Below are 27,656 nucleotides of genomic sequence, written 5' to 3'. Positions count from 1 at the left end.
AATTTATGTTTACCTGATAAATTACTTTCTCCAACGGTGTGTCCGGTCCACGGCGTCATCCTTACTTGTGGGATATTCTCTTCCCCAACAGGAAATGGCAAAGAGTCCCAGCAAAGCTGGCCATATAGTCCCTCCTAGGCTCCGCCTACCCCAGTCATTCGACCGACGTTAAGGAGGAACATTTGCATAGGAGAAACCATATGATACCGTGGTGACTGTAGTTAAAGAAAATAAATTATCAGACCTGATTAAAAAACCAGGGCGGGCCGTGGACCGGACACACCGTTGGAGAAAGTAATTTATCAGGTAAACATAAATTCTGTTTTCTCCAACATAGGTGTGTCCGGTCCACGGCGTCATCCTTACTTGTGGGAACCAATACCAAAGCTTTAGGACACGGATGAAGGGAGGGAGCAAATCAGGTCACCTAAATGGAAGGCACCACGGCTTGCAAAACCTTTCTCCCAAAAAATAGCCTCAGAAGAAGCAAAAGTATCAAACTTGTAAAATTTGGTAAAAGTGTGCAGTGAAGACCAAGTCGCTGCCCTACATATCTGATCAACAGAAGCCTCGTTCTTGAAGGCCCATGTGGAAGCCACAGCCCTAGTAGAATGAGCTGTGATTCTTTCAGGAGGCTGCCGTCCGGCAGTCTCGTAAGCCAATCTGATGATGCTTTTAATCCAAAAAGAGAGAGAGGTAGAAGTTGCTTTTTGACCTCTCCTGTTACCAGAATAAACAACAAACAAGGAAGATGTTTGTCTAAAATCCTTTGTAGCATCTAAATAGAATTTTAGAGCGCGAACAACGTCCAAATTGTGCAACAAACGTTCCTTCTTCGAAACTGGTTTCGGACACAAAGAAGGCACGACTATCTCCTGGTTAATGTTTTTGTTAGAAACAACTTTTGGAAGAAAACCAGGTTTAGTACGTAAAACCACCTTATCTGCATGGAACACCAGATAAGGAGGAGAACACTGCAGAGCAGATAATTCTGAAACTCTTCTAGCGGAAGAAATTGCAGCCAAAAACAAAACTTTCCAAGATAATAACTTAATATCAACGGAATGTAAGGGTTCAAACGGAACCCCCTGAAGAACTGAAAGAACTAAGTTGAGACTCCAAGGAGGAGTCAAAGGTTTGTAAACAGGCTTGATTCTAACCAGAGCCTGAACAAAGGCTTGAACATCTGGCACAGCTGCCAGCTCTTTGTGAAGTAACACAGACAAGGCAGAAATCTGTCCCTTCAAGGAACTTGCAGATAATCCTTTCTCCAATCCTTCTTGAAGAAAGGATAGAATCCTAGGAATCTTTACCTTGTCCCAAGGGAATCCTTTAGATTCACACCAACAGATATATTTTTTCCATATTTTGTGGTAAATTTTTCTAGTTACAGGCTTTCTGGCCTGAACAAGAGTATCAATAACAGAATCTGAGAACCCTCGCTTTGATAAGATCAAGCGTTCAATCTCCAAGCAGTCAGCTGGAGTAGGACCAGATTCGGATGTTCGAACGGACCTTGAACAAGAAGGTCTCGTCTCAAAGGTAGCTTCCATGGTGGAGCCGATGACATATTCACCAGATCTGCCTACCAAGTCCTGCGTGGTTACGCAGGAGCTATCAAGATCACCTACGCCCTCTCCTGATTGATCCTGGCTACCAGCCTGGGGATGAGAGGAAACGGCGGGAATACATAAGCTAGGTTGAAGGTCCAAGGTGCTACTAGTGCATCTACTAGAGTCGCCTTGGGATCCCTGGATCTGGACCCGTAGCAAGGAACCTTGAAGTTCTGACGAGAGGCCATCAGATCCATGTCTGGAATGCCCCACAGTTGAGTGATTTGGGCAAAGATTTCCGGATGGAGTTCCCACACCCCCGGATGCAATGTCTGACGAATCAGAAAATCCGCTTCCCAAGTTTCCACTCCTGGGATGTGGATTGCAGACAGGTGGCAGGAGCGAGTCTCCGCCCATTGAATGATTTTGGTCACTTCTTCCATCGCCAGGGAACTCCTTGTTCCCCCCTGATGGTTGATGTACGCAACAGTCGTCATGTTGTCTGATTGAAACCGTATGAACTTGGCCCTCGCTAGCTGAGGCCAAGCCTTGAGAGCATTGAATATCGCTCTCAGTTCCAGAATATTTATCGGTAGAAGAGATTCTTCCCGAGACCAAAGACCCTGAGCTTTCAGGGATCCCCAGACCGCGCCCCAGCCCATCAGACTGGCGTCGGTCGTGACAATGACCCACTCTGGTCTGCGGGAGGTCACCCCTTGCGACAGGTTGTCCAGGGACAGCCACCAACGGAGTGAGTCTCTGGTCCTCTGATTTACTTGTATCTTCGGAGACAAGTCTGTATAGTCCCCATTCCACTGACTGAGCATACACAATTGAAATGGTCTTAGATGAATGCGCGCAAAAGGAACTATGTCCATTGCCGCTACCATCAAACCTATCACTTCCATGCACTGCGCTATGGAAGGAAGAGGAACGGAAGGAAGTATCCGACAAGAGTTTAGAAGTTTTGTTTTTCTGGTCTCTGTCAGAAAAATCCTCATTTCTAAGGAGTCTATTATTGTTCCCAAGAAGGGAACTCTTGTCGACGGAGATAGAGAACTCTTTTCCACGTTCACTTACCATCCGTGAGATCCGAGAAAGGCCAGGACTATGTCCGTGTGAGCCTTTGCTTGAGGAAGGGACGACGCTTGAATCAGAATGTCGTCCAAGTAAGGTACTACAGCAATGCCCCTTGGTCTTAGCACCGCCAGAAGGGACCCTAGTACCTTTGTGAAAATCCTTGGAACAGTGGCTAATCCGAAAGGAAGCGCCACGAACTGGTAATGCTTGTCCAGGAATGCGAACCTTAGGAACCGATGATGTTCCTTGTGGACAGGAATATGTAGATACGCATCCTTTAAATCCACCGTGGTCAAGAATTGACCTTCCTGGATGGAAGGATTGTTCGAATGGTTTCCATTTTGGACGATGGAACCTTGAGAAACTTGTTTAGGATCTTGAGATCTAAGATTGGTCTGAACGTTCCCTCTTTTTTGGGAACTACGAACAGATTGGAGTAGAACCCCATCCCTCGTTCTTTTAATGGAACAGGATGAATCACTTCCAGAAGATAACCTTGGAAGACTATTTCTAGCGCCCAAGGATCCAGAACATCTCTTGCCCAAGCCTGAGTGAAGAGAGAGAGTCTGCCCCCCACCAAATCCGGTCCCGGATCGGGGGCCCGCATCTCATGCTGTCTTGGGAGCAGTGGCAGGTTTCTTGGCCTGCTTTCCTTTGTTCCAGCCTTGCCTTGGTCTCCAGGCTGGATTGGCTTGAGAAGTATTACCCTCCTGCTTAGAGGACGTAGCACTTGGGGCTGGTCCGTTTCTGCGAAAGGGACGAAAATTAGGTTTATTTTTGGCCTTGAAAGACCTATTCTGAGGAAGGGCGTGGCCCTTGCCCCCAGTGATATCAGAGATAAACTCTTTCAAGTCAGGGCCAAACAGTGTTTTCCCCTTGAAAGGAATGTCAAACAATTTGTTCTTGGAAGACGCATCCGCTGACCAAGATTTTAACCAAAGCGCTCTGCGCGCCACAATAGCAAACCCAGAATTTTTCGCCGCTAACCTAGCCAATTGCAAGGTGGCGTCTAGGGTGAAAGAATTAGCCAATTTAAGAGCACGAATTCTGTCCATAATCTCCTCATAAGAAGAAGAATTACTAATAATCGCCTTTTCTAGCTCATCGCACCAGAAACACGCGGCTGTAGTGACAGGGACAATGCATGCAATTGGTTGTAGAAGGTAACCTTGCTGAACAAACATCTTTTTTAGCAAACCTTCTAATTTTTTATCCATAGGATCTTGGAAAGCACAACTATCTTCTATGGGTATAGTGGTGCGCTTGTTTAGAGTAGAAACCGCCCCCCTCGACCTTGGGGACTGTCTGCCATAAGTCCTTTCTGGGGTCGACTATAGGAAACAATTTTTTAAATATGGGGGGAGGTACGAAAGGTACACCGGGCCTGTCCCATTCTTTATTAACAATGTACGCCACCCGCTTGAGTATAGGAAAAGCTTCGGGGGGCCCCGGGGCCTCTAGGAACTTGTCCATTTTACATAGTGTTTCTGGAATGACCAGATAATCACAATCATCCAAATTGGATAACACCTCCTTAAGCAGAGCGCGGAGATGTTCCAACTTAAATTTAAAAGTAATCACATCAGGTTCAGCTTGTTGAGAAATTTTTCCTGAATCTGAAATTTCTCCCTCAGACAAAACCTCCCTGGCCCCCTCAGACTGGTGTAGGGGCCCTTCAGAAACAATATCATCAGCGTCCTCATGCTCTTCAGTATTTTCTAAAACAGAGCAGTCGCGCTTTCGCTGATAAGTGGGCATATTGGCTAAAATGTTTTGATAGAATTATCCATTACAGCCGTTAATTGTTGCATAGTAAGGAGTATTGGCGCGCTAGATGTACTAGGGGCCTCCTGTATGGGCAAAACTGGTGTAGACGAAGGAGGGGATGATGCAGTACCATGCTTACTCCCCTCACTTGAGGAATCATCTTGGGCATCATTTTTACTAAATTTTTTATGACATAAATCACATCTATTTAAATGAGAAAGAACCTTGGCTTCCCCACAGTCAGAACACAATCTATCTGGTAGTTCAGACATGTTAAACAGGCATAAACTTGATAACAAAGCACAAAAAACGTTTTAAAATAAAACCGTTACTGTCACTTTAAATTTTAAACTGAACACACTTTATTACTGCAATTGCGAAAAAGTATGAAGGAATTGTTCAAAATTCACCAAAATTTCACCACAGTGTCTTAAAGCCTTAAAAGTATTGCACACCAAATTTGGAAGCTTTAACCCTTAAAATAACGGAACCGGAGCCGTTTTTATATTTAACCCCTTTACAGTCCCTGGAATCTGCTTTGCTGAGACCCAACCAAGCCCAAAGGGGAATACGATACCAAATAATGCCTTCAGAAAGACTTTTCTATGTATCAGAGCTCCACACACATGCAGCTGCATGTCATGCTGTTCTCAAAAACAAGTGCGCCATACCGGCGCGAAAATGAGGCTCTGACTATGATTAGGGGAAAGCCCCTATAGAATAAAGTGTCTAAAACAGTGCCTGCCGATATTATTTTACAAAAAATAGCCAGATTAAATGATTCCTCAAGGCTAAATATGTGTAAATATGATCGATTTAGCCCAGAAAATGTCTACAGTCTTAATAAGCCCTTGTGAAGCCCTTATTTACTGTGTGAATAAAATGGCTTACCGGATCCCATAGGGAAAATGACAGCTTCCAGCATTACATCGTCTTGTTAGAATGTGTCATACCTCAAGCAGCAAAAGACTGCTCACTGTTCCCCCAACTGAAGTTAATTCCTCTCAACAGTCCTGTGTGGAACAGCCATGGATTTTAGTAACGGTTGCTAAAATCATTTTCCTCATACAAACAGAAATCTTCATCTCTTTTCTGTTTCAGAGTAAATAGTACATACCAGCACTATTTTAAAATAACAAACTCTTGATTGAATAATAAAAACTACAGTTAAACACTAAAAAACTCTAAGCCATCTCCGTGGAGATGTTGCCTGTACAACGGCAAAGAGAATGACTGGGGTAGGCGGAGCCTAGGAGGGATCATGTGACCAGCTTTGCTGGGCTCTTTGCCATTTCCTGTTGGGGAAGAGAATATCCCACAAGTAAGGATGACGCCGTGGACCGGACACACCTATGTTGGAGAAACACTTTATTACTGAATATGTGAAAAAGTATGAAGGAATTGTTCAAAAATTACCAAAATTTCACCACAGTGTCTTAAAGCATTAAGAGTATTGCACACCAATTTTCAGAGCTTTAACCCTTAAAATAACGGAACCGGAGCCGTTTACAAATTTAACCCCTTTACAGTCCCAGCTATAGCCTTTGCTGAGACCTAACCAAGCCCAGAGGGGAATACGATACCAATTGACGCCTTCTAGAAACTTTTCCAGCAACTTTCAGATCCTCACACATGCATCTGCATGCCCTGCTCTCAAAAAACAACTGCGCAGTAATGGCGCGAAAATGAGGCTCAGCCTACAACTAGGAAGGCCCCCTGACTGGAAAAGGTGTCTAACATAGTGCCTGCCGTTTAATAAACGTTCCCCAAGTATATAAATGTGAATTGTCAGCATAAATATGAATAAAATGCCCAAATAAAGCAATCGATTTAGCCCATAAAAATGTCTACCAGTTTTATAGCCCATATTAAGCCCTTTATTCTGTTTGTTTGACTAAGAAAATGGCTTACCGGTCCCCATGAGGGGAAATGACAGCCTTCCAGCATTACATGGTCTTGTTAGAAATATGGCTAGTCATACCTTAAGCAGAAAAGTCTGCTGTTTCCCCCAACTGAAGTTACTTCATCTCAACAGTCCTATGTGGAAACAGCAATCGATTTTAGTTACTGTCTGCTAAAATCATCTTCCTCTCACAAACAGAAATCTTCATCCTTTTCTGTTTCAGAGTAAATAGTACATACCAGCACTATTTTAAAATAACAAACACTTGATAGAAGAATAAAAACTACATTTAAACACCAAAAAACTCTTAACCATCTCCGTGGAGATGTTGCCTGTGCAACGGCAAAGAGAATGACTGGGGTGGGCGGAGCCTAGGAGGGACTATATGGCCAGCTTTGCTGGGACTCTTTGCCATTTCCTGTTGGGGAAGAGATATTCCCACAAGTAAGGATGACGCCGTGGACCGGACACACCAATGTTGGAGAAACACAAATAAAAGACATCCATCGGATACAAATAAAATATAAGGCAACCCGAAGGTTAACGCCCCAAAAAAGACACGGGCCTACCCGTAGGACCAGCCAAACGGAGCCCCACAAAAACTGGGATAGAACTCAAAAAAAATAGGAGATTACCTCATCCCCATATGTCTAACGAGTTGTACCATTTGGACCATCAGACTGAAAATCCCCATATCTATGAACTATAGGGTCATTCAGTGACTCAAACAGATGTCTGAGCAATATGCGAACAAGTGCGCAATCCGGTACCGAAAAGCACAACACTCCGGAACAGAACCCTCAGGATACTGCAGAGACCCAGCCCAATGTGGAAATGCCTGGGACAATAGGGCACAAGCACAATCTCAAAGAAACGTCTGGACTATGCAGACGAGCAAGCGCTAACATTATCTGAAAGCGAAAACGTGCTGCAAGCTCTGGGGGGAACACACCACCCTGCGTGGAAGAACTATAAACTGGGTTACCCGCATGTGTAGGAGGAAGAATCGGTAGGGAACTCGCTCCCTGGGAGACAGGACCCCCAGAGGCCGACGGCTCAGCAGATCCCCGATTCCCCGAACCCGAGGAACCGGGTGATCTCATATGGCATATGGAACAAGACTGATTGACAGGAGTCAACGAGGCTAAACCGGATTCGTCACCGGACACAGAATCTGAATCAGATATTCTAATCATCTCGGTGTCAGAATCCTCCATAAATGAATCTGAAATGAGTACTGTCTCAGCATCAGAATCCCCCATAACTATAAGAGGATACGTCAATATGGACTATAAACAGTAAAAAACAAAAACGGCACCCGACACCACCAATGACTGGGGCACTCACCACCTCCTATGACCAGACCCCTGCGGACTAGAATATCTCAGTTACCACACAGTCGGGAATGCGGAAATGGGAAATAGAGCGTAACCACGGCCGGACACAGGGTGAACCGTATAGTACAAAAAGCGCGCCCAGCCAAAAGGCTGCGTCACTTCCAAAGGCTCAGTTTCAAACCACGAGCCCATAAACCTCACACATAAGCAGGTTGAATCACATAATAAACATTATTATAAACCCCCCTGTCCAATAACCCCCCTCAGGAGATATTAACCCTTGATTCCAAGATCTAACAGAAATACACTGAGACCCTTATGTTATAAGGTAAACCCGCGAGGAGCTTTAGCCTCACGGGAAACATCACGTTACAGTACATTGAATAAAGTAAAATGAAACGATCTTACCGGAATCAACACAGTGGAACAGGAACACGGCCTTTCAAGTGTGACGAATAGTAGAATCGCCTCCGCAATGGTCTTGAGAGAAAAAAGCAGGCAGCGGAGCGAAGTTCGATAATGCTGATTTCTTGAGGAGCTGTTAATATGAGATGGGATGGTTTAGCAGAAAGAAACTTCCTGCATCTCCGGACTCTAACTTTCATCCAAGCCCTCACTGAGACTAACAGGACTACTTAAAACTCCTGTCCCATGTCAAAGAGTACTACCCCGCATAAGAGACAAAAAACTAAAATTAAAATTCTGACACGTCTCTGCCTACCTCCTGGAACGAAAGGCAAAGAATGACTGGGGGATGAAGGGAGTGGGAGGAGTATTTAAGCCTTTGGCTGGGGTGTCTTTGCCTCCTCCTGGTGGTTCTTATTTCCCAAAAGTAATGAATGCAGCTGTTGGACTCTTTCCATTTAAGAAGAAAAAATGTTTGTGTGTCTGTCTGCAAGCTGTGTTGCGTGTTGTTGTGTGCCATTGTGTGTGTGCCAGCCCTGTGTGTCTGTGAGCTGTGTTGTGTGTCACTGTGTGCATATACATGTTGTATTGTGTGCCAGTGTGTGTGCTCTGTGTTGCGTGATCACTTTGTGTTGTGTGTCACTGTGTGTGGGCACTTGCACTGTGATTTGTGTCACTGTGTGTGTTATATAAACGCGTTGTTCTGTGCCACTGAGAGTGTGCGCCCTGTCTTGTGTGTCACTGTGTGTGCTCTATGTGTGACTGTGTGTGTGTGCTCTGTCTTGTGTGTCACTGTGTGCGTGTGCGTGTGCTCTGTCTTGTGTGTCACTGTGTGTGCATACATGGGGGTGTGTGTGTGTGCGCATTTTGTGTCACTGTGTCTGTGCTCTCTTTGTTGTCTGTCACTGGGTGAGCTTGTATCATATATCACATAGCTACCAATCCTCCCCTTTACTAATATCCCCTTATTTACTGTGACAAACGGACATGAAAAGAGCATTTTACTCCTTTTGCCTATGCATAGACCCTATTTGTGGTAAGTATAGTGTGCTCTGTTTTGTGTGTCACTGTGTGTGCTCTGCTCTGTCTTGTGTGTCACTGAGTGTGCTCTGCTCTGTCTTGTGTGTCACTGAGTGTGCTCTGCTCTGTCTTGTGTGTCACTGTGTGTGCTCTGCTCTGTCTTGTGTGTCACTGTCTTGTGTGTCACTGTGTGTGCTCTGCTCTGTCTTGTGTGTCACTGTGTGTGCTCTGCTCTGTCTTGTGTGTCACTTTGTGTGCTCGCTCTGTCTTGTGTATGCGCGCTCTGTCTTGTGTGTCACTGTGTGTGCGCGCTCTGTCTTGTGTGTCACTGTGTGTGCTCGCTCTGTCTTGTGTGTGCGCTCTGTCTTGTGTGTCACTGTGTGTGCGCTCTGTCTTGTGTGTGTGCGCTCTGTCTTGTGTGTCACTGTGTGTGCGCTCTGTCTTGTGTGTGTGCGCTCTGTCTTGTGTGTCACTGTGTGTGCTCGCTCTGTCTTGTGTGTGTGCGCTCTGTCTTGTGTGTCACTGTGTGTGCTCGCTCTGTCTTGTGTGTCACTGTGTGCTCGCTCTGTCTTGTGTGTCACTGTGGGTGCTCGCTCTGTCTTGTGTGTGCGCGCTCTGTCTGGTGTGTCACTGTGGGTGCTCTGCTCTGTCTTGTGTGTCACTGTGTCTGTGCTGTCTTGTGTGTCACTGTGTACAGGTGCTCTGTCTTGTGTGTCACTGGGTGCATGTGCTATGTGCTTATCATTATGTGTGCATACATGCTGTTGTGTGTATGTGTGCTGTGTGTCACTGTTGGTGCATGTGTGCTGTGTGTCACTGTTGGTGCTCTGCTCTGTTTTGTGTGTCACTGTTGGTGCTCTGCTCTGTGTTGTGTGTCACTGTGTGCTTGTCATTATGTGTGCATACATGCTGTTGTGTGTATGTGTGCTGTGTGTCACTGTGTTAGGAGTGCACACTCCCTGGTGTGTGTGTGCGCACATTTTGTGTCACTGTGTCTGTGCACTCTTTGTTGTCTGTCACTGGGTGAGCTTGTATCATATATTGCATACCTACCAATCTTCCCCTTTACTAATGTCCCCTTATTTACTGTGACAAACTGACATGAGAAGAGCATTTTACTCCTTCTGCCTATGCGTAGACCCTATTTGTGGTAATTATAGTGTGCTCTGTCTTGTGTGTCACCGTGTGTGCTCTGCTCTGTCTTGTGTGTTACTGTGTGCTCTGCTCTGTTTTGTGTGTCACTGTGTGCTCTGCTCTGTCTTGTGTGTCACTGTGTGTGTGCGCGCTCTGTCTAGTGTGTCACTGTGTGTGTTCTGCTCAGTCTTGTGTGTCACTGTGTGTGTGCTCTGTCTTGTGTGTCCCTGTGTGTGCTCTGCCTTGTGTGTTACTGTGTGTGCTCTGCTCTGTCTTGTGTGTTACTGTGTGTGTGCTCTGTCTTGTGTGTCACTGTTGGTGCTCTGCTCTGTCTTGTGTGTCACTGTTGGTGCTCTGCTCTGTCTTGTGTGTCACTGTGTGTGCGTGCTCTGCTCTGTGTTGTGTGTCACTGTGTGCTTGTCATTGTGTGTGCATACACGCTGTTATGTGTATGTGTGCAGTGTGTCACTGTGTTAGGAGTGCACACTCGCTGGTGTGTATGTGCACTCTTTGTTGTCTGTCACTGGGTGTGCTTGTATCATATCATATCACATCACATCCCTACCAATCTTCCCCTTCTCTAATGTCCCCTTATTTACTGTCAGATGATATCTTTTTATGACAAACTGATATGAGAAGAGCATTTTACTCCCTTTGCCTATGCGTAGATCCTATTTGTGGTAAGTATATTGTTTCCCATTTGTTTCACCACCAGTGAATAAAAAAGAAAATTTATGCTTACCTGATAAATGTATTTCTTTTTTGACACAATGAGTCCACGGATCATCTTAATTACTAATGGGATATTCACCTCCTGGTCAGCAGGAGGAGGCAAAGAGCACCACAGCAGAGCTGTTAAATAGCTCCTCCCTTCCCTCCCCAGTCATTCGACCGTAGTTAGGAAGAGAAAGGAAAAAGTCAAGGTGCAGAGGTGTCTGAAGTTTAAATCATATCCACAACCTTTCTATAAAAACAGGGCGGACCGTGGACTCGTGTCAAAAAAGAAATAAATTTATCAGGCAAGCATAAATTTTATTTTATTTTTTAAGACACTATGAGTCTACGGATCATCTTAATTACTAATGGGATACAATACCCAAGCTAGAGTACACAGATGATACGGGAGGGACAAGACAGGGAACCTAAACGGAAGGCACCACTGCTTGAAGAACCTTTCTCCCAAAAACAGCCTCAGCAGAAGCAAAAGTGTCAAATTTGTAAAATCTTGAAAATGTGTGAAGAAAGGACCAAGTTGCAGCCTTGCAAATCTGTTCCACAGAAGCTTCATCTTTGAATGCCCATGAAGAAGCAACAGCCCTCGTGGAATGAGCCGTAACCCACTCAGGAGGCTGCTGTCCAGCAGTCTCATATGCAAAACGTATGATGCTCTTCAACCAAAAAGAAAGAGAAGTAGCCGTAGCTTTCTCTCCCACATGTCTAAGCCGCAATGTACATTTCTGTAAACAGATATACTGTCTCTTTCACCCAGTCAGCCTTTAATATTAGACCCGGAATGAAAGACATGCCAGTTCCGAACTGCCTTAAAGTCTCCTACAAAAAACTAGGAGAATCTGAATCCAAATTAAATGAGGTTAGATGTAAATTTAAGAAAGTGCCCTAACTTTCTCTGAGATCTCTATCCCCAGAAAAAAGGTTAGTACTTACCTCACGTTCTGCCTGGCAGTAAGGCAGTTTCCAGGTTTAAGAGGTCCTCTCCCTCCCATGGACCTGGAAAGAAAATGAAATTCCTGAATAAAAATACTTCAGGATTATTATTATTATTATTATCGGTTATTTGTAGAGCGCCAACAGATTCCGCAGCGCGGATTTTCATGGACAGGGTAGCATCAGTATGGGAGGTGCAGTGAGAATTATGTCCCACAAGTTCCCATTGCTTTAAAGCCACCAAAGCTCTTCTATAGAGACTGAAATGGACTACGGCTACACCCTACGACAAAGCAGCACAATCTTGTACCACTCTAAAAATAATAAACTCTTGATTGAAGAATCTATACTAACACCTCACTTTACCTCTTCCTATCACTAACGTAGGCAAAGAGAATGACTGGAGTGGGAGGGAAGGGAGGAGCTATTTAACAGCTCTGCCGTAGTGCTCTTTTCCTCCTCCTGCTGACCAGAATATCCCATTAGCAATTAAGATGATCCGTGGACTCATTGTGTCTTAAAAAAGAAATCTATATGCCAACACCTTCTAAAAGTTATTTCTGCTTCTGTGCATTTGACCTGCTGCAAATACAGCTGTGTGTACACTCATCCTTTTGCTTGCACTTGACGTACAATTACTAAGAGGAGGCAGATCTCAGCCCCATATATAGTATTAAGAAGGTTGGTTCACAGAGTGATCCATTCTAAACAATAAAGCAGCCCCAAACAATAAAGCACCCCGGTGTCTGCGTAAGATGTCTGTGCATTACATAAACCTTGCTTGTCATGTGACCCAGCAATGTCACACAAAAGGCTAACAGCGCGCATATAATTAACCAACCATCTGATGTTTCCTAAGAGTATGGGGAGAAGAGAAATGTTAGAAGCCCAGAATTCACCACTCAAGGTAGATAACCCCCCAGAAAATTATGACATCGCCCTGTCACGTCTCACCCTCTCACCTGTTTGACTACAGGCTGTGAGCCTTGGCAGGTGCAGTGTTGGCAGCAGTGGGACACACACGTCACAGGAACATTACTGGATGTCAGAACCTTGTCCTGGTCTGAGAAATTGAGAACAATCTGCAAGGAAACAGATTAGTGAATGTTAGCGATTCCTCAAAAGCAGAATGTGTTATTGCTAAAATGAATGCAATATAAGTAAGCCATCTAAATGTGCTGGGAGTCTGTAGGATATATAGTGACAGAGGACACGCATGCACGGGCAAACAAATGTGCGCGCGCATGTAAGCATTTTATTTTTTCTTCGTAATTACTGTGCAATAAAAGTAGTTACCTTGTGCACACAGTAGCATGTTATACCTGCAAGAGAGACGTACAAACTGCTTGTGACTGTAGCAGGCTGCCGATTATAACCCCTCTCTAACACAAAGAATTGGACCAGATGGGCATAACCTGGCCTGTGTAATCATGGGACCTTCCTCTGCATGAGCAACCTCACCTGATTCACTGGCGTATGGGAACTGTGGCCTGTGGGCTGTCCCGTGCTGTGAGACCCTCCTGGAATGGGTCCTGGAAGATCTTTCTTGGGCTTGGGAGGCTGATCGGGCCTGGGAGTAGAGTCCTGGAATGGGATACAGAGAGTTAACCAAATGCCTGTCATCAAGTATAGAGTTATCCCTTTTAATGCGCCTACACTGATCAGAGAGACTGTGTCTTTAGTATTATTTATAAACAGATTGAAAAGTAAACCCCGTTAGGTTCAAGAGTGTGTGCATGGTGTCTTTAGTATGCTATGGCAGCAGTGTCTACAACAATGTATAACATTGTTGTTCGTTCCTGGTTGAGAGCTTCTTTTTCTGTACGTATTTAAATAATGACCCTGAGGAAGTTACCTTTAAAAGGGTATTTTAGTCAAAATTTAACCCCTTTCGTTACCGGGATTTCAGAGGAAAAACCTGCCCAAAGTACGGGAGAATTTTTAGCATTTTTGCTATCACTACGTTTAAATAGAAATAGAGCCTTTGATTTACCTATAAAAACTATATATTTTTAAAAGTAGATAACCCAAGGTATTGATCTAGGCCCATTTTGTTATATTTGATGCCCCGATTTGGTCGTCAGATACAATAATATAAAAATAAATAAAATGTTAAAGGGACAGTCAAGTCCAAAAACAACTTTCATGTTTCAATTACGGCATGTAATTTTAAACAACTTTGATGATTTTTAAGCCCTTGAAGGCCGCCTCTTATCATATGCTTTTTAATTTGCTTTTCACAACAGGGGAGAGCTAGTTCATGTCAGCCATATAGTTAACATTGTGATCACGCCTCGTGGCTTGTGGCAGACACAGCACTAATTGGCTAAAATGAAAGTCAATAGATAATAAATAAAATGTCATGTGATCAGGGGGCTCTCAGAAGATACTTAGATACAAGGTAATCACAGAGGTAGAAAGCGCATTATTATAACTGTGTTAGTTATGCAAAACTGGGGAATGGGTAATAAAGGGATTATCTATCTTTTTAAACAACAAAAAATCTGGTGTTAACTGTCCCTTTAACTTTTCGGGTTTCTCACTAAAATTATTTACACACAACACAAACACGCCGGTCCTGGCAGCTTCCAATCCTGTTCTCCTCAGTAACGGAAGTGAACCCGTAGAAGGTTATCCAAACACCTCCTATAATCACAGAGTGCCGTAGCAGTGGCGGAATCAAGCCACTAAGTATTGGAGCACAAAAAAGAACAAAGCAGGAACTCCTGAGGATAGTGTACAGTAAAAATCCAAAATTTATTAGTACAAAACAAATAAAACCAGTATTAGCTGAGCGCTCTTGTAAAGCCAAGTTAAAGCAGACAGACAACAGGCATAGAGGCTGACGCGTTTCGCACCCCCTAGTGGCGCTTATTATGTTCTATGAATAAGCGCCACTAGAGGGCGCGAAACGCATCAGAGTGCCTGCTTTGTTCCTTTTTATTTACACACAACAACTGCAGTCGTTTGACTAATTGTGATAGAAGCTTCTCTAGGATCCACTTTGTTCAGAAATAGCAGACATACATGGCTTTGCCTTTAGATTTTGGCAATTAGAATGCCACTAATTGCACTTGAAATTCCAGGTAGTGAAGGGGTTAATCAATTAGCTTGTAATGTTAATTTTTGATGCAGAGTAGAGATTATTCTCCCACCTGACACCAACCCCTCCCTGATCCCTACCTGATCCCACCCAAACAGATCTTTTCCCTCCCTCACCCTCTACTGGTCACCACAATCTTAGGAACTGGCAGAAAGTCTGCTAGTGCAGGCGCATGACAATGCCTTTGTGGCAATCCCCCACACTACGAGCCGGGGATCTGTTGGTGGCCTAGTGGGTGGCACTCCCAGGCTTCATGGGAATGTCGGCGACGTCACAAAGGGGCTGAGCCAGAAAGCTCAGTGTAGCTTCTAGGGAGCTGGATTTGGGGAGGTTCTTCAAACCCCTCGTTCTCAGCTCCCATAGCAGCTACAATCATCCAAGACTCCTCATTTAAAAATTAGGTAAAAACAAAAACACACACAGGGGCAAAAAGGGATTATAGTTTATAAGCACAATGGGGAAAAAATCTGCTATGTCTAGAGACCCCTAATAAAGATTTTTTTTTTCTTTTAGACAAGTTCCTCTCTTAAAAAAGTATGGATTTTGTCTATATAGTCAGGTGATCATTGTAGTAACAGTGAACAGTTTGCAAGAAAAAAGTGCTTTCATTACTGTACTGCACAATGGGGCCTCTCTAATCTATATTATAACCCCCAAAAGACTGTATGGGCCCCTATTTCACATGTGGACATTTAGTAAGGTGATCACAGTAACAGCCGTGGTCACTGGGCAATTTTCACTATTATTTACTAAAAGCTATGCAAAAATAATACATGCTTTTTGTTTTTTACAGTTTTTGCTGCACCTATCTCACATGCCATGAAGTATAAATATAATAATTACATATTGTGAATCTGCTGGGCCTAATGAATAAAAACAATTTATCATTTGTGTGGGTCACTTACTGAAATGTGACTTAAAAACATAATTTATGCTTACCTGATAAATTCCTTTCTTCTGTTGTGTGATCAGTCCACGGGTCATCATTACTTCTGGGATATAACTCCTCCCCAACAGGAAATGCAAGAGGATTCACCCAGCAGAGCTGCATATAGCTCCTCCCCTCTACGTCAGTCCCAGTCATTCGACCAAGAATCAACGAGAAAGGAGTAACCAAGGGTGAAGTGGTGACTGGAGTATAATTTAAAAGATATTTACCTGCCTTAAAACAGGGCGGGCCGTGGACTGATCACACAACAGAAGAAAGGAATTTATCAGGTAAGCATAAATTATGTTTTCTTCTGTTATGTGTGATCAGTCCACGGGTCATCATTACTTCTGGGATACCAATACCAAAGCAAAAGTACACGGATGACGGGAGGGATAGGCAGGCTCATTATACAGAAGGAACCACTGCCTGAAGAACCTTTCTCCCAAAAATAGCCTCCGAAGAAGCAAAAGTGTCAAATTTGTAAAATTTGGAAAAAGTATGAAGCGAAGACCAAGTTGCAGCCTTGCAAATCTGTTCAACAGAGGCCTCATTCTTAAAGGCCCAAGTGGAAGCCACAGCTCTAGTGGAGTGAGCTGTAATTCTTTCAGGAGGCTGCTGTCCAGCAGTCTCATAGGCTAAACGTATTATGCTACGAAGCCAAAAAGAGAGAGAGGTAGCAGAAGCTTTTTGACCTCTCCTCTGTCCAGAGTAAACGACAAACAAGGAAGAAGTTTGGCGAAAATCTTTAGTTGCCTGCAAGTAGAACTTGAGGGCACGAACTACATCCAGATTGTGTAAAAGACGTTCCTTCTTTGAAGAAGGATTTGGACACAAGGATGGGACAACAATCTCTTGATTGATGTTCCTGTTAGTGACTACCTTAGGTAAGAACCCAGGTTTAGTACGCAGAACTACCTTGTCTGAGTGAAAAATCAGATAAGGGAATCACAATGTAAGGCTGATAACTCAGAGACTCTTCGAGCCGAGGAAATAGCCATTAAAAACAGAACTTTCCAAGATAACATCTTTATATCAATGGAATGAAGGGGTTCAAACGGGAGACCCTGTAAAACGTTAAGAACTAAGTTTAAACTCCATGGTGGAGCAACAGCTTTAAACACAGGCTTGATCCTAGCTAAAGCCTGACAAAAGGACTGGACGTCTGGATTTTCTGACAGACGTCTGTGTAACAAGATGGACAGAGCTGAAATCTGTCCCTTTAATGAACTAGCTGATAAACCCTTTTCTAAACCTTCTTGTAGAAAAGACAATATCCTAGCGATCCTAACCTTACTCCAGGAGTAACCTTTGGATTCGCACCAGTATAGGTATTTCCGCCATATTTTATGGTAAATCCTTCTGGTAACAGGCTTCCTAGCCTGAATCAGGGTATCAATAACCGACTCAGAAAAACCACGTTTTGATAAAATCAAGCGTTCAATTTCCAAGCAGTCAGCTTCAGAGAAGTTAGATTTTGATGTTTGAATGGACCCTGTATCAGAAGGTCCTGTCTTAGAGGTAGAGACCAAGGCGGACAGGATGACATGTCCACTAGATCTGCATACCAAGTCCTGCGTGGCCAAGCAGGTGCTATTAGAATTACTGATGCTCTCTCCTGTTTGATTTTGGCAATCAATCGAGGAAGCAGCGGGAAGGGTGGAAACACATAAGCCATCCTGAAGTTCCAAGGTGCTGTCAAAGCATCTATCAGAACTGCTCCCGGATCCCTGGATCTGGACCCGTAGCGAGGAAGTTTGGCGTTCTGGCGAGACGCCATGAGATCTATCTCTGGTTTGCCCCAACGTCGAAGTATTTGGGCAAAGACCTCCGGATGAAGTTCCCACTCCCCCGGATGAAGAGTCTGGCGACTCAAGAAATCCGCCTCCCAGTTCTCCACTCCCGGGATGTGGATTGCTGACAGGTGGCAAGAGTGAGACTCTGCCCAGCGAATTATCTTTGATACTTCCATCATTGCTAGGGAGCTTCTTGTCCCTCCCTGATGGTTGATGTAAGCTACAGTCGTGATGTTGTCCGACTGAAACCTGATGAACCCCCGAGTTATTAACTGGGGCCAAGCCAGAAGGGCATTGAGAACTGCTCTCAATTCCAGAATGTTTATTGGAAGGAGACTCTCCTCCTGATTCCATAGTCCCTGAGCCTTCAGAGAATTCCAGACAGCGCCCCAACCTAGTAGGCTGGCGTCTGTTGTTACAATTGTCCAGTCTGGCCTGCTGAATGGCATCCCCCTGGACAGGTGTGGCCGATGAAGCCACCATAGAAGAGAATTTCTGGTCTCTTGATTCAGATTCAGAGTAGGGGACAAATCTGAGTAATCCCCATTCCACTGACTTAGCATGCATAATTGCAGCGGTCTGAGGTGTAGGCGTGCAAAAGGTACTATGTCCATTGCCGCTACCATTAAGCCGATCACCTCCATGCATTGAGCTACTGACGGGTGTTGAATGGAATGAAGGACGCGGCATGCATTTTGAAGTTTTGTTAACCTGTCTTCTGTCAGGTAAATCTTCATTTCTACAGAATCTATAAGAGTCCCCAAGAATGGAACTCTTGTGAGAGGAAAGAGAGAACTCTTCTTTTCGTTCACTTTCCATCCATGCGACCTTAGAAATGCCAGAACTAACTCTGTATGAGACTTGGCAGTTTGAAAGCTTGAAGCTTGTATTAGAATGTCGTCTAGGTACGGAGCTACCGAAATCCCTCGCGGTCTTAGTACCGCTAGAAGGGCACCCAGAACCTTTGTGAAGATTCTTGGAGCCGTAGCCAATCCGAATGGAAGAGCTACAAACTGGTAGTGCCTGTCTAAGAAGGCAAACCTTAGATACCGGTGATGATCTTTGTGGATCGGTATGTGAAGGTAAGCATCCTTTAAATCCACTGTGGTCATGTACTGACCCTCTTGGATCATGGGTAAGATTGTCCGAATAGTTTCCATTTTGAACGATGGAACTCTTAGGAATTTGTTTAGAGTCTTTAAATCTAAGATTGGCCTGAAAGTTCCCTCTTTTTTGGGAACCACAAACAGGTTTGAGTAGAACCCTTGTCCTTGTTCCGACCACGGAACCGGATGGATCACTCCCATTGTTAACAGATCTTGTACGCAGCGTAGAAACGCTTCTTTCTTTATCTGGTTTGTTGACAACCTTGACAGATGAAATCTCCCTCTTGGGGGAGATAATTTGAAGTCTAGAAGGTATCCCTGAGATATGATCTCTAGTGCCCAGGGGTCCTGAACATCTCTTGCCCAGGCCTGGGCGAAGAGAGAGAGTCTGCCCCCTACTAGATCCGGTCCCGGATCGGGGGCTCTCGGTTCATGCTGTCTTTGGGGCAGCAGCAGGTTTCCTGGCCTGCTTGCTTTTGTTCCAGGACTGGTTAGGCTTCCAGCCTTGCCTGTAACGAGCAACAGCTCCTTCCTGTTTTGGTGCAGTGGAGGTTGATGCTGCTCCTGTTTTGAAATTCCGAAAGGGACGAAAATTAGACTGTCTAGCCTTAGCTTTGGCCTTGTCTTGAGGTAGGGCGTGGCCCTTACCTCCCGTAATGTCAGCGATAATTTCTTTCAAACCGGGCCCGAATAAGGACTGCCCCTTGAAAGGTATATTAAGTAATTTGGACTTAGAAGTAACATCAGCTGACCAGGATTTTAGCCACAGTGCCCTGCGTGCCTGTATGGCGAATCCTGAGTTCTTAGCCGTAAGTTTGGTTAAATGTACTACGGCCTCCGAAATGAAAGAATTAGCTAGTTTAAGGACTCTAAGCCTGTCCGTAATGTCGTCTAGCGTAGAGGAACTAAGGTTCTCTTCAAGCGACTCAATCCAAAATGCTGCCGCAGCCGTAATCGGCGCGATACATGCAAGGGGTTGTAATATCAAACCTTGTTGAACAAACATTTTCTTAAGGTAACCCTCTAATTTTTTATCCATTGGATCTGAGAAAGCACAGCTATCCTCCACCGGGATAGTGGTACGCTTAGCTAAAGTAGAAACTGCTCCCTCCACCTTGGGGACCGTTTGCCATAAGTCCCGAGTGGTGGCGTCTATTGGAAACATCTTTCTAAATATTGGAGGGGGTGAGAACGGCACACCGGGTCTATCCCACTCCTTAGTAACAATTTCAGTTAGTCTCTTAGGTATAGGAAAAACGTCAGTACTCGCCGGTACCGCAAAGTATTTATCCAACCTACACAGTTTCTCTGGTATTGCAACAGTGTTACAATCGTTGAGAGCTGCTAAGACCTCCCCTAGTAGTACACGGAGGTTCTCCAATTTAAATTTAAAATTTGAAATATCTGAGTCCAATCTGTTTGGATCAGAACCGTCACCCACAGAATGAAGCTCTCCGTCCTCATGCTCTGCGAGCTGTGACGCAGTATCAGACATGGCCCTAGCATTGTCAGCGCACTCTGTTCTCACCCCAGAGTGATCACGCTTGCCTCTTAGTTCAGGTAATTTAGACAAAACTTCAGTCATAACAGTAGCCATATCTTGTAATGTTATCTGTAATGGCCGCCCAGATGTACTAGGCGCCAAAATATCACGCACCTCCCGGGCGGGAGATGCAGGTACTGTCGCGTGAGGCGAGTTAGTCGGCATAACTCTCCCCTCGCTGTTTGGTGAAATTTGTTCACATTGTACAGATTGACTTTTATTTAAAGTAGCATCAATACAGTTAGTACATAAATTTCTATTGGGCTCCACCTTGGCATTGGAACAAATGACACAGATATCTTCCTCTGAGTCAGACATGTTTAACACACTAGCAAAAAAACTTACAACTTGGTTATAATCTTTTTTAGCAAAAAAACGCACTGTGCCTCAAAGAGGTACTAACGATTAAATGACAGTTGAAATAATGAACTGAAAAACAGTTATTGCATCAAACTTTAAAACAACACAACTTTTAGCAAAGGTTTGTTCCCATTAGTAAAAAACAACACTAATTAAATTTGTACATAAGAAAACAAAACAACGTTTTTTATACACAGTCACTATAAGAATTCTCACAGCTCTGCTGAGAGAATTTACCTCCCTTCAAAGAAGTTTGAAGACCCCTGAGATCTGTCAGAGATGAACCGGATCATGCAGGAAATATAAAAGTAGCTGACTGGAATTTTTTGATGCGTAGCAAAGAGCGCCAAAAACGGCCCCTCCCTCTCCCACACAGCAGTGAAGAGAAACGAAACTGTCACAATTAAAGCAAAAAACTGCCAAGTGGAAAATAATGCCCAAATATTTATTCACACAGTACCTCAGCAATGTAAACGATTCTACATTCCAGCAAAAACGTTTAACATGAGAATAGTTATTAAAAGGATTAGTGACCTTTAACACAGTAGTTCCGGTGAAATACCATCCCCAGAATACTGAAGTGTATACATACATGTCATTTTAACGGTATGGCAGGCTTTTCTCATCAATTCCATTCAGAAAATAAAAACTGCCACATACCTCAATGCAGATTCATCTGCCCGCTGTCCCCTGATCTGAAGCCTTTACCTCCCTCAGATGGTCGAGAACAGCAATATGATCTTAACGACTCCGGTTAAAATCATAGTAAAAAATCTCTGTCAGATTCTTCCTCAAACTCTGCCAGAGAAGTAATAACACGCTCCGGTGCTATTTTAAAATAACAAACTTTTGATTGAAGTCATAAAAACTAAGTATAATCACCATAGTCCTCTCACACATCCTATCTAGTCGTTGGGTGCAAGAGAATGACTGGGACTGACGTAGAGGGGAGGAGCTATATGCAGCTCTGCTGGGTGAATCCTCTTGCATTTCCTGTTGGGGAGGAGTTATATCCCAGAAGTAATGATGACCCGTGGACTGATCACACATAACAGAAGAAAACAGAATTTATGTTTACCTGATAAATTTCTTTCTCCAACGGTGTGTCCGGTCCACGGCGTCATCCTTACTTGTGGGATATTCTCTTCCCCAACAGGAAATGGCAAAGAGCCCAGCAAAGCTGGTCACATGATCCCTCCTAGGCTCCGCCTACCCCAGTCATTCGACCGACGTTAAGGAGGAATAATAGCATAGGAGAAACCATATGGTACCGTGGTGACTGTAGTTAAAGAAAATAAATTATCAGACCTGATTAAAAAACCAGGGCGGGCCGTGGACCGGACACACCGTTGGAGAAAGAAATTTATCAGGTAAACATAAATTCTGTTTTCTCCAACATAGGTGTGTCCGGTCCACGGCGTCATCCTTACTTGTGGGAACCAATACCAAAGCTTTAGGACACGGATGAAGGGAGGGAGCAAATCAGGTCACCTAAATGGAAGGCACCACGGCTTGCAAAACCTTTCTCCCAAAAATAGCCTCAGAAGAAGCAAAAGTATCAAATTTGTAAAATTTGGTAAAAGTGTGCAGTGAAGACCAAGTCGCTGCCCTACATATCTGATCAACAGAAGCCTCGTTCTTGAAGGCCCATGTGGAAGCCACAGCCCTAGTGGAATGAGCCGTGATTCTTTCGGGAGGCTGCCGTCCGGCAGTCTCGTAAGCCAATCTGATGATGCTTTTAATCCAAAAAGAGAGAGAGGTAGAAGTTGCTTTTTGACCTCTCCTTTTTCCTGAATAAACAACAAACAGGGAAGATGTTTGTCTAAAATCCTTTGTAGCATCTAAATAGAATTTTAGAGCGCGAACAACATCCAAATTGTGCAACAAGCGTTCCTTCTTTGAAACTGGTTTCGGACACAGAGAAGGTACGATAATCTCCTGGTTAATGTTTTTGTTAGAAACAACTTTTGGAAGAAAACCAGGTTTAGTACGTAAAACCACCTTATCTGCATGGAACACCAGATAAGGAGGAGAACACTGCAGAGCAGATAATTCTGAAACTCTTCTAGCAGAAGAAATTGCAACTAAAAACAAAACTTTCCAAGATAATAACTTAATATCAACGGAATGTAAGGGTTCAAACGGAACCCCCTGAAGAACTGAAAGAACTAAATTGAGACTCCAAGGAGGAGTCAAAGGTTTGTAAACAGGCTTGATTCTAACCAGAGCCTGAACAAAGGCTTGAACATCTGGCACAGCTGCCAGTTTTTTGTGAAGTAACACCGACAAGGCAGAAATCTGTCCCTTCAGGGAACTTGCCGATAATCCTTTTTCCAATCCTTCTTGAAGGAAGGATAGAATCCTAGGAATCTTAACCTTGTCCCAAGGGAATCCTTTAGATTCACACCAACAGATATATTTTTTCCAAATTTTGTGGTAAATCTTCCTAGTTACAGGCTTTCTGGCCTGAACAAGAGTATCGATAACAGAATCTGAGAAACCTCGCTTCGATAAAATCAAGCGTTCAATCTCCAAGCAGTCAGCTGGAGTGAAACCAGATTCGGATGTTCGAACGGACCCTGAACAAGAAGGTCTCGTCTCAAAGGTAGCTTCCAAGGTGGAGCCGATGACATATTCACCAGATCTGCATACCAAGTCCTGCGTGGCCACGCAGGAGCTATCAAGATCACCGACGCCCTCTCCTGATTGATCCTGGCTACCAGCCTGGGGATGAGAGGAAACGGCGGGAACACATAAGCTAGTTTGAAGGTCCAAGGTGCTACTAGTGCATCCACTAGGGCCGCCTTGGGATCCCTGGATCTGGACCCGTAGCAAGGAACTTTGAAGTTCTGACGAGAGGCCATCAGATCCATGTCTGGAATGCCCCAAAGTTGCGTGACTTGGGCAAAGATTTCCGGATGGAGTTCCCACTCCCCCGGATGCAATGTCTGACGACTCAGAAAATCCGCTTCCCAATTTTCCACTCCCGGGATGTGGATAGCAGACAGGTGGCAGGAGTGAGACTCCGCCCATAGAATAATCTTGGTCACTTCTTCCATCGCTAGGGAACTCCTTGTTCCCCCCTGATGGTTGATGTACGCAACAGTCGTCATGTTGTCTGATTGAAACCGTATGAACTTGGTCCTCGCTAGCTGAGGCCAAGCCTTGAGAGCATTGAATATCGCTCTCAGTTCCAGAATATTTATCGGTAGAAGAGATTCTTCCCGAGACCAAAGACCCTGAGCTTTCAGGGATCCCCAGACCGCGCCCCAGCCCATCAGACTGGCGTCGGTCGTGACAATGACCCACTCTGGTCTGTGGAATGTCATCCCTCGTGACAGGTTGTCCAGGGACAGCCACCAACGGAGTGAGTCTCTGGTCCTCTGATTTACTTGTATCTTTGGAGACAAGTCTGTATAGTCCCCATTCCACTGACTGAGCATGTACAGTTGTAATGGTCTTAGATGAATGCGCGCAAAAGGAACTATGTCTATTGCCGCTACCATCAACCCGATCACTTCCATGCACTGAGCTACGGAAGGAAGAGGAACGGAATGAAGTATTCGACAAGAGTCCAGAAGCTTTGTCTTTCTGGCCTCTGTTAGAAAAATCCTCATTTCTGAGGAGTCTATAATTGTTCCCAAGAAGGGAACCCTTGTTGACGGGGATAGAGAACTCTTTTCCACGTTCACTTTCCAGCCGTGCGATCTGAGAAAGGCCAGGACGATGTCCGTGTGAGCCTTTGCTCGAGGGAGGGACGACGCTTGAATCAGAATGTCGTCCAGGTAAGGTACTACTGCAATGCCCCTTGGTCTTAGCACAGCTAGAAGGGACCCTAGTACCTTTGTGAAAATCCTTGGAGCAGTGGCTAATCCGAAAGGAAGCGCCACGAACTGGTAATGTTTGTCCAGGAATGTAAACCTTAGGAACCGATGATGTTCCTTGTGGATAGGAATATGTAGATACGCATCCTTTAAATCCACCGTGGTCATGAATTGACCTTCCTGGATGGAAGGAAGGATAGTTCGAATGGTTTCCATCTTGAAAGATGGGACCTTGAGAAATTTGTTTAAGATCTTGAGATCTAGGATTGGTCTGAATGTTCCCTCTTTTTTGGGAACTATGAACAGATTGGAGTAGAACCCCATCCCTTGTTCTCTCAATGGAACAGGATGAATCACTCCCATTTTTAACAGGTCTTCTACACAATGTAAGAACGCCTGTCTTTTTATGTGGTCTGAAGACAACTGAGACCTGTGGAACCTTCCCCTTGGGGGAAGTCCCTTGAATTCCAGAAGATAACCCTGGGAGACTATTTCTAGCGCCCAAGGATCCAGAACATCTCTTGCCCAAGCCTGAGCGAAGAGAGAGAGTCTGCCCCCCACCAGATCCGGTCCCGGATCGGGGGCCGATATTTCATGCTGTCTTGGTAGCAGTGGCAGGTTTCTTTGCCTGCTTTCCCTTGTTCCAGCCTTGCATTGGTCTCCAAGCTGGCTTGGCCTGAGAAGTATTACCCTCTTGCTTAGAGGACGTAGCACCTTGGGCTGGTCCGTTTTTACGAAAGGGACGAAAATTAGGTCTATTTTTTGCCTTGAAAGGCCGATCCTGAGGAAGGGCATGACCCTTACCCCCAGTGATATCAGAGATAATCTCTTTCAAGTCAGGACCAAACAGCGTTTTCCCCTTGAAAGGAATGTTTAGTAGCTTGTTCTTGGAAGACGCATCAGCCGACCAAGATTTCAACCAAAGCGCTCTGCGCGCCACAATAGCAAACCCAGAATTCTTAGCCGCTAACTTAGCCAATTGCAAAGAGGCGTCTAGAGTGAAAGAATTAGCCAATTTGAGAGCATTGACTCTGTCCATAATCTCCTCATAAGGAGGAGAGTCACTATCGAGCACCTTAATCAGTTCATCAAACCAGAAATATGCGGCTGTAGTGACAGGGACAATGCATGAAATGGGTTGTAGAAGGTAACCCTGCTGAACAAACATCTTTTTAAGCAAACCTTCTAATTTTTTATCCATAGGATCTTTGAAAGCACAACTATCCTCTATGGGAATAGTGGTGCGTTTGTTTAAAGTAGAAACCGCTCCCTCGACCTTGGGGACTGACTGCCATAAGTCCTTTCTGGGGTCGACCATAGGAAACAATTTTTTAAATATGGGGGGAGGGACGAAAGGAATACCGGGCCTTTCCCATTCTTTATTAACAATGTCCGCCACCCGCTTGGGTATAGGAAAAGCTTCTGGGAGCCCCGGCACCTCTAGGAACTTGTCCATTTTACATAGTTTCTCTGGGATGACCAAATTTTCACAATCATCCAGAGTGGATAATACCTCCTTAAGCAAAATGCGGAGATGTTCCAATTTAAATTTAAAAGTAATCACATCAGATTCAGCCTGCTGAGAAATGTTCCCTAAATCAGTAATTTCTCCCTCAGACAAAACCTCCCTGGCTCCCTCAGATTGGGTTAGGGGCCCTTCAGAGATATTAATATCAGCGTCGTCATGCTCTTCAGTAACTAAAACAGAGCATCCACGCTTACGCTGACAAGGGTTCATTTTGGCTAAAATGTTTTTGACAGAATTATCCATTACAGCCGTTAATTGTTGCATAGTAAGGAGTATTGGCGCGCTAGATGTACTAGGGGCCTCCTGAGTGGGCAAGACTCGTGTAGACGAAGGAGGGAATGATGCAGTACCATGCTTACTCCCCTCACTTGAGGAATCATCTTGGGCATCATTGTCATTATCACATAAATCACATTTATTTAAATGAATAGGAATTCTGGCTTCCCCACATTCAGAACACAGTCTATCTGGTAGTTCAGACATGTTAAACAGGCATAAACTTGATAAGAAAGTACAAAAAACGTTTTGAAATAAAACCGTTACTGTCACTTTAAATTTTAAACTGAACACACTTTATTACTGCAATTGCGAAAAAACATGAAGGAATTGTTCAAAATTCACCAAACTTTCACCACAGTGTCTTAAAGCCTTGAAAATATTGCACACCAATTTTGGAAGCTTTAACCCTTAAAATAACGGAACCGGAGCCGTTTTAAGCTTTAACCCCTTTACAGTCCCTGGTATCTGCTTTGCTGAGACCCAACCAAACCCAAGGGGAATACGATACCAAATGATGCCTTCAGAAGTCTTTTATAAGTATCAGAGCTCCTCTCACATGCGACTGCATGCCATGCCTCTCAAAAACAAGTGCGCAACACCGGCGCGAAAATGAGACTCTGCCTATGCTTTGGGAAAGCCCCTAAAGAATAAGGTGTCTAAAACAATGCCTGCCGATATTATTATATCAAAATACCCAGAATAAATGATTCCTCAAGGCTAAATAAGTGTTAATATCAATCGATTTAGCCCAAAAAATGTCTACAGTCTAAATAAGCCCTTGTGAAGCCCTTATTTACAATCGTAATAAACATGGCTTACCGGATCCCATAGGGAAAATGACAGCTTCCAGCATTACATCGTCTTGTTAGAATGTGTCATACCTCAAGCAGCAAAGGACTGCAAACTGTTCCCCCAACTGAAGTTAATGCTCTCAACAGTCCTGTGTGGAACAGCCATGGATTTTAGTTACGGTTGCTAAAATCATTTTCCTCATACAAACAGAATTCTTCATCTCTTTTCTGTTTCTGAGTAAATAGTACGTACCAGCACTATTTGAAAATAACAAACTCTTGATTGAATAATGAAAAACTACAGTTAAACACTAAAAAACTCTAAGCCATCTCCGTGGAGATGTTGCCTGTACAACGGCAAAGAGAATGACTGGGGTAGGCGGAGCCTAGGAGGGATCATGTGACCAGCTTTGCTGGGCTCTTTGCCATTTCCTGTTGGGGAAGAGAATATCCCACAAGTAAGGATGACGCCGTGGACCGGACACACCTATGTTGGAGAAATAGGGTTTAAATGCAGGTAGCAAAAAAAAAAGC

At 44.3% G+C, this 27,656-nt stretch overlaps 1 protein-coding gene across 1 annotated transcript in view; it reads right to left on the bottom strand.

Moving 5' to 3' along the window:
* Window positions 1-27,656, bottom strand: part of LOC128660067 (uncharacterized) — a 279,471-nt gene that overhangs the window by 197,777 nt on the left and 54,038 nt on the right. Inside the window, exons 3-4 of the mRNA XM_053713672.1 lie at window positions 13,326-13,448; window positions 12,827-12,946 (exon numbers count right to left, since the gene is read on the bottom strand). Of these exons, the coding sequence (XP_053569647.1) occupies window positions 12,827-12,946; window positions 13,326-13,448 (243 nt within the window). The remainder of the gene's footprint in view (window positions 1-12,826; window positions 12,947-13,325; window positions 13,449-27,656) is intronic.

The sequence above is a fragment of the Bombina bombina genome, chromosome 5 (assembly GCF_027579735.1).
Source record: "Bombina bombina isolate aBomBom1 chromosome 5, aBomBom1.pri, whole genome shotgun sequence".
Classification (NCBI taxonomy): Eukaryota; Metazoa; Chordata; class Amphibia; order Anura; family Bombinatoridae; genus Bombina; species Bombina bombina.
The sequence above is the reverse complement of the archived record's forward strand: the minus strand, read 5'-3'. Positions and strand labels throughout refer to the sequence as shown.